The sequence below is a fragment of the Podarcis vaucheri genome (genome assembly GCF_965113315.1).
Source record: "Podarcis vaucheri genome assembly, chromosome: 13".
In the NCBI taxonomy this organism is placed as follows: Eukaryota; Metazoa; Chordata; class Lepidosauria; order Squamata; family Lacertidae; genus Podarcis; species Podarcis vaucheri.
Genome location: NC_138751.1, coordinates 14,509,826 through 14,523,230, shown reverse-complemented (window position 1 = coordinate 14,523,230; position 13,405 = coordinate 14,509,826). Strand labels below are relative to the sequence as shown.

General features: G+C 48.9%; 2 protein-coding genes across 5 annotated transcripts in view; one reads left to right on the top strand and one right to left on the bottom strand.

The window, feature by feature from the left end:
- The window catches only part of OSGEP (O-sialoglycoprotein endopeptidase), a 101,109-nt gene that overhangs the window by 42,155 nt on the left and 45,549 nt on the right, over positions 1-13,405 (top strand). For 3 of the 4 annotated variants that reach the window (XR_014213161.1, XR_014213162.1, XR_014213163.1), the window contains exons 9-12: positions 808-898; positions 2,049-2,124; positions 2,682-2,780; positions 3,058-3,172. Coding sequence is in view for 1 of the 4 variants with exons in the window: in XM_082196211.1 (XP_082052337.1) it covers positions 808-898; positions 2,049-2,124; positions 2,682-2,780; positions 3,058-3,097 (306 nt within the window). In the remaining 3 variants the exon portion in view is untranslated. Of the gene's footprint in view, positions 1-807; positions 899-2,048; positions 2,125-2,681; positions 2,781-3,057; positions 3,257-13,405 lie in introns of those variants that run through there. The other variant, XM_082196211.1, reaches the window with a different exon arrangement.
- LOC309517113 (solute carrier family 12 member 3-like) overlaps positions 4,343-13,405 on the bottom strand; it is a 33,664-nt gene continuing 24,601 nt past the window's right edge. Inside the window, exons 17-27 of the mRNA XM_082196169.1 lie at positions 12,389-12,500; positions 12,136-12,264; positions 10,827-10,933; positions 10,038-10,120; positions 9,688-9,741; positions 9,090-9,194; positions 8,370-8,481; positions 7,536-7,622; positions 6,855-6,990; positions 6,491-6,558; positions 4,343-4,801 (exon numbers count right to left, since the gene is read on the bottom strand). Of these exons, the coding sequence (XP_082052295.1) occupies positions 4,660-4,801; positions 6,491-6,558; positions 6,855-6,990; positions 7,536-7,622; positions 8,370-8,481; positions 9,090-9,194; positions 9,688-9,741; positions 10,038-10,120; positions 10,827-10,933; positions 12,136-12,264; positions 12,389-12,500 (1,135 nt within the window). The 3' untranslated portion in view covers positions 4,343-4,659. The remainder of the gene's footprint in view (positions 4,802-6,490; positions 6,559-6,854; positions 6,991-7,535; positions 7,623-8,369; positions 8,482-9,089; positions 9,195-9,687; positions 9,742-10,037; positions 10,121-10,826; positions 10,934-12,135; positions 12,265-12,388; positions 12,501-13,405) is intronic.

Here is a 13,405-nt window from a genome sequence, read left to right as displayed (position 1 = left end):
CTGCAAGACGCCAAGTTACAGGGAACAAGGCAGAGGGCCTTCTCGGTAGTGGCACCCGCCCTGTGGAACGCCCTCCCACCAGATGTCAAAGAGAAAAGACAACTACCAGACTTTGAGAAGACATCTGAATGCAGCCCTGTTTAGGGAAGCTTTTAATGTTTAATAGGTTATTGTTTTTTAGTGTTCTGTTGGAAGCCGCCCAGAGCAGCTGGGGAAACCAGCCAGATGGGCGGGGGTATGAATAATAATAATCATTATTATTGTCTACAAGGACAGGTATTGATGCTCTCCAGGGTTTCACGTAGGAGATCTCTCTCAGTCCTGTCTGGAGATTATGGGAACTGAACCTGGGATGCTCTGCTGCTGAGCTTGTGGCCCTTTCAAGGCCACCCACTGTTGGGCAAAAGCATTTCTGGTCCATCCTCCTGAGCGGCTGATTTGCAGTCCTATTTGAGGAGGAACGAGCAACAATAGTGCTTTCTAGACCAACTTAGGGTATCAGCTTCTTCCAGGTCAACCAAGAAAGAGGCGACAGGCCTCTTTAGTGGTTGCTTAGCAACTATGAAGGGCCTGGTTCCTCTCCTTACCCATCAGGGCAGGCAGGAGAGGGCGACGCACTTTGTGCCCAGAGATGAAAGAGGGTGGGACCAGTGGGTGGGCAAGGGCACCCACTGTGGCAGTGGGCGCCTAATTATGATGCCCACATAAATCCAGGGCCTGGGGCTCAACCTGTGGCCTACACACGAGACTCAAAAATGGATGCCTTTGTAATTGTTTTGTCTGTTTTGGTTTCCCTCTGCCCACCAGGAGACTCTGTTTGCTATGCTGGTGGAGATAACGGAACGGGCCATGGCGCACACAGGTTCTCGTGAGGCACTGGTCGTGGGTGGTGTTGGCTGTAGGTGTCACCAAGCAAGTGTGGTGTGAATGGCTGAAACCGCTGCCCTGTTCGCGTTCTGAATTCTCCTCCCATCTCTCCTTCCCCAAACAAGTCCTCAGGGCAATTTGACCTACACAGTTGCTCCATCTGCTTTGCTCCTCCCCCTCCCTCCCCAGTGCTTTCTCATCGCTCCCAGTATGCTCTCAAAACTGAGCTGGGACCCTCTGTTTTCAGCCTCCGGTGTCACATCTAATTGCTTCCCCACCGTTTCTGTCTTTCCGAAATCCTTAATTTTCTCACCTGTGTTTCATCCAGCAACATACGCTTCTTTAAAAAATCTGGCTCAGCCCTTTCTAATTTGGAGATTTCCACATATGTGTCTCAACTCAAGTTACCATTTCCGATCTAAGATGGACGCCGACTTGGATGTCTTTAAAAAGAGAATTAGGCAAATTCACAGAGGATAAGGCTATCAATGACTACTAGACACCATAACTATGTTCTTTCTCCACAGCCAGAGGCAGTATATGACTCTAAATACTAGTTGCTATGAATTACAGGTGGGGAGAGGGCTTTTTGTGCTCTGGTCTTGCTTGAGGGCTTCCCACGAAGTTTGGCCACTTTGAGACCAGGATGTTGGGCTAGATGGGGTATTGGCCTGGTCAGTAGACTCTTCTTATCTTCCTCATTTTATACCCACAACTGTTCTGTGGAAACAAAATCCAAACTACCTGTGTCCACCAGGGCAGTGTTCTTTAACCTTGGGTCCACAGATGTTGGTGGACTACAACTCCCATCATCCTTGACCGTTGGCTAAACTGGCTGTGGATGATGGGAGTTGTAGTTCCACAAGACCCAAAGTTCAAGAACACTATCCTGATCTTGAAGAAGGCTAGGTTTGCTATAGACAGCCAAGACTGAGACCCACCCACCCACCTGTTAGATCAGGCATAGGCGAACTCTGCCCTCCAGATGTTTTGGGACTACAACTCCCATCACCCCTAGCTAACAGGACCAGTGGTCAGGGATGATGGGAATTGTATTCTCAAAACATCTGGAGGGCTAAGTTTGCCTATGCCTGAGTTAGGTTCTTCCGTCACAGGTGGGCAGGTGCCGAACATACAAAGGTGCTTGTTCTGGCATGTTGTCTGTTTGCATTCCTCTCCAGGTAATGAGCGGCTGCAGGAGATGATGGGAGTCATGTGCAAGGAAAGAGGAGCAAAACTCTTTGCTACGGATGAAAGGTGAGCTTCCACCTGCCTGCTTCCATTCCAAGACCCTCCCAGATTTAGGCTCTCATGAGTCTGCAGCAGAATGGTTTTCCAAAGCTGTTTCCCCCGATTCATAAACATGGTTAAGCAGAGGGGCAGCTGCGCCCTTTTGTTAAAAAGTCTTTTGCAGCAAAAGCAACCAAGAATCTCATGGCATCTTCAAGCCTTATTTTTGAAAGCTTTTGTGGGCCCACGTTGTCAGATATGCAAATTATAGGCTGAGCAAGTTTGATTCTATTCACCTGGGCCTTGACTGAGACAAGAGTTTGCTCTTCCACTGCAGATGTTATATTCGTACCGCAAGATAAGGGAACTTGCACTGTGAATGATACTGCATTGAGCTTTATCTTGAAGCGCCTAAATGTCATATTTGCATTTTGTGGACGTGTGGCCCACCCCACAGCTTATTGTTTTATTAATACAGAGGCAGTAAAACTCCAAGCTAGGAGTGAGCCCAGAAGTTCCAGCATCGCCGACACCACCTCAACACCCCTTTAACAGTTATTCTTCTCTTCCCATTTTCCATCCAGGTTCTGTATTGACAACGGGGCCATGATTGCTCAAGCTGGCTGGGAGATGTTCCGATCCGGGCAAATCACTGCGCTTCAGGATTCGTGGATTACACAGAGGTGACTGTGCCTTGTTTTGTGAGGTGGGGGAGGGTATCTTGAGAGCAGATCTCAGGCGAGGCCTGCTGCAAGCTGTACTGCAGGAAAGTAAAGCTCCAATGTTGCTTCAGCAGCTACCAAACGGAGATGGCGGAACCTTATTTTTGTTGCCAGCCCCGCCCTCAATGGTAGGGAACCATAACATGAAATTTTTTTACAGGTAAGGGAAAGTTGGGAAGACAGAACAAAGTGCTGCCTGAATGCAGTCTCAGTCTGGCCTTTTTCCACCTTTCCGCAGGTATCGTACCGACGAAGTGGAGGTGACTTGGCGTGACTGACCACCCCTTTTCTCTGCATGGAAGCCATGTCTCCTGAAGGCAATAAACAGCCGGATACATAGACATTGCGGGCAGATTATCAGGGTTGCTTGGATCTCCATGGACATTTGATGGGAAACTAATTCGAACCAGAATAAACGCTTTCGTTTTTGTTTAGAAGTTCTTGTGTTGTTTTCTGTCCTAGGCCGCAGAAGCTGTTGCGTGAATAGGAAAAGGGGGGTGCAATGTACCTTCTTCCTTTCGGAAAACTAAGGTGTGATTTGTGGATGGGCTTACTTGAGCAACCCAAGACCTAACCAAGAGGGACCCTGGAGGTTAGAGATGGGGAATCTCTCCGCCCCCCGCAGCCTGAGGGCCATCTTCTTTGCTGGGGGGGGCCACACATGCAATTGTTACCTATTGTGCAGTCTGCTAGCTTGTACACCACACACCTCTCCATCGTCACCCAGGCCAGCAAGAGGTATTCTCAGGGTTCAAGAACACATTCTTGCGAGGCAGGAATACTCAAGGAGGGTGTGAAGCAGAACTCTTGAGGGGTGTGCCCTTGGAAGACAGCGTGGTGGCGGCTAGGGAAGGGGTGCTGTCTGGGGAGAATCTAGAGGGTCAGATAAACATAAGATGAGCCTTGAGAGCCAGTGTGGTGTAGTGGTTAAGAGCGGTAGACTCGTAATCTGGTGAACCGGGTTCGCTTCCCCGCTCCTCCACATGCAGCTGCTGGGTGACCTTGGGCCAGTCACACTTCTCTGAAGTCTCTCAGCCCCACTCACCTCACAGAGTGTTTGTTGTGGGAGAGGAAGGGAAAGGAGATTGTTAGCTGCTTTGAGACTCCTTTTGGTAGTGATAAAGCGGGATATCAAATCCAAACTCTCTCTCTCTTTTCTTTCTCTCTTGAAGGGATTCATTTGGCCCCAGGGCCTGTGTTCCCCACACTCCGGTGTAGGTAGAGAGGATCAGACTCTCATTGGCATTAGATAATTTGCCATATCTCAGTTTGCCATTCTCTAAAATGGGAATAATACTCCTTTCTGGAATTCCTCTCCTAAACTCACCTTTCTCTCCCGCTTTGCTACATTCGCTGAACCTTCTCTCCCCTGCCTGGGATTTCCGCATCAATATCAAGCGTCTAGTCCCTGGTGTTAAAACCTGTTCTGGTACTGCACTCTCCAGCGGCTCCCTTTCTGTGATTTTGGCGGCTTTGCTTGAAAAAGCCAAGAGCAACTCACAGGGCAGGAGCCCTAGACGTCGTTAACCAACAATATTTAAAACGTATTTAATATTTACAGATCCTCCCAGGCTTCTAAGCACAGAATCCCCAGGAAATTGGTACTTTAGAGCTTTCAAGTCCATCAGGTACAATCCTGGAAAATGGAAATGGAGAAGCTTAACGCTCGGTTGCAGAATCCCCTCAGAACACGTCCCTGCTTTTTGGAGACACAGAAACCAGTCCTTTGGCTTATTTTTGCAGGTGTCTCTGGAGTCTGTGTTAGCAATGAGGCTGCAGTGTCACAATTAGGGCTTCAAATAGTCTCTCGCACGGCACTCCCTTGATACAGCGCTGCCTCCTACTGGCAGTAGAGGGTGAGAGCATCCTCCTGGTTGCCTCGGATGAAGACGACCGGCGGGTGGAGGCCCTTCGAGACCATCTCGAGCCAGGCCATGTAGAGGGCGCTTGGGCAGGCCCCTTTCCGTACCACCGGGAGGCTCCTAGAAAAACAGAGGGAGGGTAGGGAGAATGTTAAGAGCGTTTAACTAGGACGCGGGAGAAGGGGGTTCAAATCCCCACTGGGTCAGTCGCTCACTCTCAGCCTAATCGTACCTCACAGGGTTGTTCTGAGGATAATGTGGGAAGGAAGAGGAGAACTACCTATGTATGCCTACTTGGAGGAAAGGTGGGATAAATAAATAAAACGGGAAGACATGTGTGAGAGGGTGGGCTGCTTGCAACATCTGAAGGCAGCCCTGTTTAGGGAAGTTTTTAATATTGAATGCTGTATTGTTTTTAATACTTGATTGGGAGCCTCCCAGAGTGGCTGGGGAAACTTGGCCAGATGGGTGGGGTATAAATAATAAATTATTATTATTGTTATTATTATTATTGCAAGTAACAAAGCCATTAAAAATGTTTTCTTTAAAAACAGGCCCTCAATGCCTGTTTTGGCCTATGGCAGCCAACGTTCTGCAATGAGAGAAAGAGAAAGGGGCTACTGCTGTAAGATACTGATGCTTGCCCCACTCTTCTGGAACCAATTATTCCAGGGAAGAGCTATACAGTCATACCTCAGAAGTAGAACAGAATCCATTCCGGAAGTCCGTTCGACTTCTGAATCGTTCGACTTCCAAAGCGTGGCTTCCGATTGGCTGCAGGAAGTTCCTGCAGCCAATCGGAAGCCCCCTCAGACGTTCGGCTTCCAAAACAACGTTTGAAAACCTGAACAATCACTTCCGGTTTCCGATCGTTCGGGAGCCGGAACGTTCGACTCCCAAGGCGTTCGGGAACAGAGGTACGACTGTAACTTAATGGTAGATTATCCTCTTTCCACGTAGCAGGTCCCAGGTCCAATGCCTCACATCTCCCGGTAGGGCTGGTAACGTCCCCTGTTCAAAAACCTAAGAGCTGCTGCTGGGCAGTGTGAACTATACTGAGCTAGATGAACCCAATGTTTAGTATCAAGGTAGTTTTGTGTGCTAGGAACTTGTGTTCAGAAAGCCAAGAATTTTCTTTTATTTTTGGACCAGCTCCTGATTTTTTGCCGAATTCTCTTCATGGGCAGAATTGGAATATATGTGGCCCTTACTACCACCACCACAACATGGGGGATGATGACTGCTGATTCACCCACCCTTCAGAGAAATGGGGACCAGCAGCTGGTTGCTTGGGGTCACCCTGGGCCCTGAGAGAGTTTGCCACCAGGCCTACAAGCCCCTAGAGCAGGGTTTCCGAAACACAGGTCTCCAGCTCTTTCTGCACTACAATTCCCATCGTTCCTGACCACTGGTCCTGCTAGCTAGGGATGATGGGAGTTGCAGTCCAAAAAAATAAATAAATCTGGAGACCTAAGTTTGGGAAACCTGCCCCAGAGCAGGGATGGGGAACCTGTGGCCTTCCAGATGTCATTGACTATGGCTCGCATCAGCCCCAGGCAGCATGGCCACTGATCAGGGATAATGGGAGTTGTAGTCCAACAAAATCTAGAGGGCCACAGGTTCCCCATTCCTATGAAGGCTGTATCTGTTACCTTATGTCTCAACCACCTGGTATGGATCTTCTATCAGAAATCAGAAGGAACCCAGTGGGGTGTGTGCAGAAGGATCATGGGACAGGGGCAAACGGGGGCAAAACCACCCCATTCAGGGATCTCAACGTTTGAAGAAGCAAGTAGGGAAGTGACTCACATGACAATGAGGGCTGCATTCCTAGAGTGGTCTTGAAGTATCTCATGTAGACGCATGTGCTGTTCAGACTGAAGATGCCATGTTGGAAAAGGAGGAGAGACATGTTAAAAGCGAATTTTGGTCACCCCTTTCACGCTCCTTTAAACCCCAGTAGACTCTTTCACCCTATTGGAACCAGAATGGGAAGCTACCGGCGTCCAGAAGACTCCTACCACATCGGATTATGAAGGATGGCTCTCTTGGTTCGCACACTGTTTTAGGAAGCGTGAATTAGGTAGGTTCGGTTTTTAACATGAACTGAATTAAGGCACTGCCATGCCACGACCCTCAAACACTGGGGACAGAATCCACAAAAAAACCCCACCTTTTTCTTGTAGACTCGGAGGTCTTCGTCTGTGACCTTCCACGGTGCATCCTTTTGCATCTCTTCCACGGTTTCCTGGCCTTTTTGGCCTTCATTGAGCCGGAAGGGAGCTATGATGTCCTCAAATTCTTTGCGACTGCCATGGTAGGAAGGTGGCCGGGGGGCGGGGCGGAGGGGAACAAGTCAAGCCAAAGTTAGGAAGACAGAGCGGAGCAAAATGGAGAAACGGGAGGAAGGGCCCAAACCACGTGAAGGAACTCTATTCTTAAGTGGAAACAACAATCAAGGCCCATAAAACAATTTGGGGGTGGAACCTCGAGGCTTTTTGCACAGACTCCCAGGTGGGGGAAGCAGGGAAGCACCAAACCTGTTGCTTTCAAAATATGAATGTACAGAGGTTAGCTTTAAATCTATATAGATACACAAACGGTCTAGACATCTGTTTTCCAGTCTGCCTTTGGTTGCTTGAAGTGTTCCGCCAAAGCAGTACTGTCAAGAGGCATAGGAAAATCAAGGGCTGAATTTGTGAGACTCTTTTTTTTTTTTTTTGAAAAAAGGCTACTAGCTTTGAGGGCTGCTGAGTTAGAGCAGGAGTGTCTGTTTGAGGCTGGGGCAGAGGGATTGTGGGACAAAGACAAGACCTCAGGGAGCAGAGAATGAGCGGGGACCCAGGGCATTCACCTTGTTTCTTCCGGCCTCCACATTATTTCAGGCAGCACCACGACCTCGGTGAACCCCAGGCGGAATTTGGTCAACAAAAGATGGATCCTGCAAATCAGGATGAGAAAGACAGAAATTGGGAATGGGGTAAAAGGGGACAAGTATTTCTCTACTAACCTCAAGGAGACCAGAAGGTACAAAGATGTTTCACTGTGGTTGCGATGGTTCCTACCCCTTTACAATATTTTTTTTCTTTTGCAATTTTTTAATTGTTTCATTGCCCCCTTTTTTGTTTGTGCTTTAAATACAAGAAAGGCAGCGTAAATTTAAGCGGCATGTTAAGTGTCTTAAATGCAAGAAATGCAGCGTAAATTTTAGTGGCGTGTAAATAAATAAACCACATAATAAATGTGCACAAGAAGGAATGTCAACAAACGCAACTCTTCTGGCTGCTGTGGCATGATGGTGTGAAAAGATGGACCTGTCAAAATTCTCTCTTCTGCATGAATTTCTCTCACTTTCTGTGTTTGCCCATGTACGCGTGTATGTGTGTTTATAATGAATTAATATACGTCAAAAACTTGATTGTGGAAAAAGAAAAGAAAGCCAACGGATAAAAGCTTGGAATTAAGGAGAACACAGGCAAAAAGCAGAACAATGACTTATGGCCCACGCCCTTGTAGTGCCTGGGACAATCAGGCACGAAAGGGCAAACTATCTTCCAGTGGACCTTGCCTGAAGTTCTGGAGCAGCCCTCCGTTAAACTTCAAAGAAGCTCACAAGCTCCTCCTCCTTTACAGCAGAAGCCTTTTTATTTGGCTTTCATTATTCCAGCCCCCAATCCCAGCCTCTTACTCTTCTCTGTGCTCTTCAGCATTCGCAATCTGCCCGCTGATGAAGACCCGGACTTTGCAATGACTCCAACGTTTCCGGCGGGTGAGGAGGTAGGGAATGAGGAGGGTGAGCCCTGTGGAAGCAGGAAACAGAAAGTCATAAGGATGTACCGAAGCCCCAGGGAATCAGGCCAAAGGCCCATCTGGTCCAAAAACCCTCTTCTCCCAGCGGCCAACCAGATGGAAATCCACTAGTAGTTCCCAACTTGCAACGGCAGTGCTCTCCACCCTGTTGAGTCTCGGACCACCCAACTCTCCCTTTCTGCTCACAGCTCCTCCACCCACAAAGATGGATTCTGAATTTAGGAAGAGAAGCAACGGCTGTGTGCCCCCTGTAGCCTTTTCTTGGTGCTCAAATCTCTGCCCCCAGAAGGAAATGGGGTGCAAGGCCTCCGCTCCTCTAGAAAGGGAGCACACTGCACCGTTTGGGCTCTCCTTGGGAGACGGTCAGTGAGGGGGAAATTACGTTGCTAGGAAACCAGAGTTGGGGTGGGCTCAGATGTATAGCTCGTTATTAATTAAACAATCATTCTAGGACCTTTTAAACTATGTGGGGGGGCTGTTGCTTTGGTTGTTAGTATGCTATGTATTGTAAACCACCCTGTGATCTTTGGAAGAAGGGTGGTATAGAAATGATGATGATGATAGGTGCAAACTTAAACTGGGAAGGAACCATACATACCGCCATCATCAAAGAGCCAATAGATGTCAATGTTTTTCTTCTTCTGGTTGCCCTGGAAATAGGTTTCCAGGTGTGTGTCAGCACCGACTACCTTGTAGCTGTCACCTGCAGAGAAGAGTAAATGAATGGGGGGAGCCTTTGCAGCAATTCCCCTCTAGCACTCCCACATTATTAGTTAATTACGGTAACTAATCTAAGGCTCGGTGCAAAAATTGGCTTCTTAGTGGTTTCCTAGCATAAAGGTCAATTGCACAATTGTTAACCTATGGACAACCATAACTAAGATATCCACAATTCAAATATGCGCTGTGTGATTAAAATACACAGTAAAAAACCAAAAACCCACTAAAGCATAAAAATATCAGGAACCCAAATTAAAATTTACAATTAAACAGTATGTTTTAGGCTTCTCGTCCTCATTTTTGAAGCTCCTTAGTTTTGGGCCTGGGACACCTTCATTCAAACCCCTATTCAGCCCAAGTAGAGCTATGGCCAGAGCACCCCTGCCAAGGCTTTGTCTACTCAAAGTCCTTTAGCTCATTCTACTAAACCACATTTTTTCTTTTTAGAGCAGCCTCACTCAATGCGTCCAACTTACACTTCCGCTTCTCTTTGCCCAGCGCTGCTTCCGAGTCGTCAAAGCCCATGTTCACTGTTGGGGAGAGAGATGAAGAGAGGATTAGTCGAGGCTGTGTGGTGTTTTTTTTAAGAAGCCAACAACACCAGAACGAATGATGCAAATTAGGATATTTCATTCACTCTTTCTCTTTTTAGACATAGCATTTACTGCTTTGCCAAATCTGTTTTGCTTCTGCTAGCCTTGGAGAAGAACGAAGAAACCACAAGAGCCGCTGAGTGTTTCACCACCAAGTACAGCTCCCTCTTTCAAGTACCCTCTTCTTTCAGAACTATTTTCAGGCCCCGCCCCCTTTCCCTGGACACACCCACCTTGCGCTTTCACCTTCCGCGACACATCCAGTCCATCGCGCATCCGGACCAGGCACACTCCGGCGCTGATATCGAAAGTGTCGCTGCAACCGGAGAGAGGGGGGAGAAGAGAGAGCTGTGGAGATCAACATGCAGTGTGGTCTTTCCCTACTTAATGAGGTTATCTCGTGAAGAGAGCGCCTCTGAACATGCGCAAAGTTGCATTCTGCCCAATTAGTCCTTTCAAGAAAGCAGGGCCTCTGGGCCAAGGAAAAGCATTGCCAGACATTTTGTATGCACTTCGGCCCACCCGGCTACAACTCTTTGCTGCTGCTGGAATTGGTTGAAACCAGGAGTAGAGAAGCCTTTTCATCCCGAGGGCTGCACTGCCTCATGGGCAACCTTCCAGGGGCCAGATATGAGTGGTGGGGCAAGGGCAGAGGCAAAGCAGGTGCCTCCATTCCAGCCACTCAATAGCCAGAGGTTTCGACACACATTACCTCCCTCCCTCCAGGCAAGCCAAGGCATGATGTGGAACAGGTGACCCTTCCCCACTGGCCATGCTGGCTGGGGGCTGATGGACTGAGTCCAAAAACAACTAGAAGCTTAGAGCATCCCCAACCCTGCTATAAAAGGGAGGAAACATTATCTTGCAGAGGCCTTGCCATCTGGCATGCATGGGCCATACAGCCCACTGGCTTTGCAAACTCACATTACTCTAAGCATCAGGTAAGTCTTGTTGAAACCCGTTTGAGCCCAGTCTCCTAAACCCTCCGCTGCTTCCCCTTCCCATTGCCTCCATGCCCTTACTGTATTATGCCCACGTAATTCTCCAGGTTCTGCGGACTGTCGGTCTGCCAATCCTGCTTGAAGCCCAGGACCATGGTGTTGGGTTTGAGTCGCCCGAGACCTGAGACCTAGAGAGAGAGAGAGAGAGCACAGCGGCTGCCATTAACTTGTAGCCGTATAAAGGACAGAAATCCAGTAGAGTTCATGTCCTTCTGCTTGGCAACTGCTCTTCAGTGTCCCAAGCAAAGGCCTTTCTTCCTGCCCCTTCTTTCTCCTCGAGATCCTTTTCAGAGGGCATCATGAGCTGATCTCCGAGGTGAGCCGAGAACCAGGAGTGAGGCCAATATTCGGAACCAGAGAGAAGGCGAAGACAAAGGGAATAACCCTGGGACCAGGGTTGAGAAAGAAGGCAGAATTCCGGACCAGAGGCCAAGCCAGATGGCACAGGTCTCAGGAAGACCTTGCTTCTTGAGGAAGACTGAACTCAAGCAGGGAACCTTCTTATGGTCCAGGAGGACCCGAGGACCAGTCTTGGTGGGCAAGGCCAGTCCAGGGGCCTGCAGACACTGAATTGCTGGGGGCAGATGTTGCAATGTGCAGTTCTGTGGCTCACCACACAGGGGAAGCCTCGCACAGGTCTGAAGGTTCCTCGTTTGAGTCACAGATTGGACCTAGGGCTTTTGGTCCATTCTCACCCATCTTAGATGAGGGGAAGGAATTGGAAGGAGAGGAAGGTGAACTCCCTGGCCCGTCTTGCTGTGTGAGGGAGCACCCTAGCATCCACATGCGTACAAAGGAATTAAGAGCTCCTCTCTCAAACTACGCACATCAATGTCCTCCATCCCTTCATGCTTTTTGACATCTCTGGACAGATCGTGCCATACACTTAAAGCACATCTGATGCACATTTTAAGCAAATGGCTCCCCCCCCCCAAGAATCTGTCGTTTCCCCCTCCCAGAACTACAATTCCCAGCACCCTTAACATACAGTGGTACCTCTGGTTATGAACTTAATTTGTTCCGGGGGTCCATTCTTAACCTGAAACCATTCTTAACCTGAGGTACCACCTTAGCTAATGGAGCCTCCTGCTGCCGCCGTGCCGCCGGCGCATGATTTCTGTTCTCATCCTGGGGCAAAGTTCTTAACCCGAGGTACTGCTTCCAGGTTAGCAGAGTCTGTAACCCAAGGTGTTTGTAACCCGAAGTACCACTGTACTGCAATTCCCAAGATGCGCTGTAAATCTGTGGTGTGGACCTGCCCTCTGCCTTTGTTGCCCCACTCCCAACCTTAAAATAACCCCTCTAGGTCAAGACACACCCACACACACACCTGCATGAGGCTCATGGCTCCAGCTCTCAGGTCCCCTGTTGTGATGAAGTTGTAAAAAGAGCGGATCTTGCGCGTGCTGAGCCACTGGAGTTGTTCGTTGTAGTTTTCGAAGCATGAGGAGTCTCCCAGCTGACCGTGCAATGAAAAGATTGGTAGCCTGTTAAAAGTGGCAGCATCCCAGCTCGTCCTATTTCCCCAGCCTCTTTTCTTTCCATCAACCCCCACAAGGCCCTCTCAGGGCAGGTAAACTCACCTCAGCCACGTTCCCACATATCATGAGGCTCACTTTCTTGGTGAAGGCGTTGACAAAGTCCACCAGCGCTGGGCGGAAGCTGGGTGGGCCTGAGAGGACCAGACACTGAGGCCTAGGAAGGCGAAAGAGCTGTAACTAGGGGCCACTCAGTTGGTTACTGGGATTTGTAGTTCTGTGAGGGGAGTGTGTGCCTACTAACAACTCTGAGTAACCTTAGCAAACTGCAGTTCCCAGGATTTGATTTGATTTGATTATTCAATGTATATACTGCCCTATACCTGGGGGTCTCAGGTCGGTTCACAGAATAAAATCAAGATATATAAAACCACAAAATACATAATAAAAATAAAACCCAATAGCCCCCCCCCCCGCCAAAAAAACCACAACATTTTAAAAGGGCTTAGGATGTAAATCAGATCAACCAAAGGCTGGTTAAAAAGGAACATTTTTGCCTGGTGCCTAAAGGTGTATAATGAAGGCGCCAGGCGAACTTCCCTGGGGAGAGCATTCCACAGATGGGGAGCCACTGCAAAATAGGCCCATTCTCGTGTTGCCACCCTCCGGACCTCTTGAGGAGGAGGCTACTCTGGGGGAAGCCATGACTGTTTAAAATTGTATAAGTGTGCTTTAAATGGATGTCGTGGGTGCAGTGGCGTAGCTTGGGGGGTGCAGGGGGGGCCGGCCGCACCGGGCGCAACATCTGGGGGTTAGGGTTAGGGGGCGCAAATCCACGGGTTAGGGGGCGCAAATTACTTGCCTTGCCCCGGGTGCTGACAACCCACGCTACGCCACTGCATGGGTGTGACCATTTTTAACCCTGAGTTTACACTGAAGGCTGCAATCCTAAAATGCAAGCTCCATTGAACACAGTACGAGTTACTTCTGAGTAAACACAATGCATGGGATTGTGCTGTGCCTCCCCAGTCTTTGACCCACCCCACCTCAGAAAGGGGAACAGCACCAAGGGAATCTGGCTCACGGGCCTTCTGTTCTTCACTTGATAAACTAAAGTAGCTC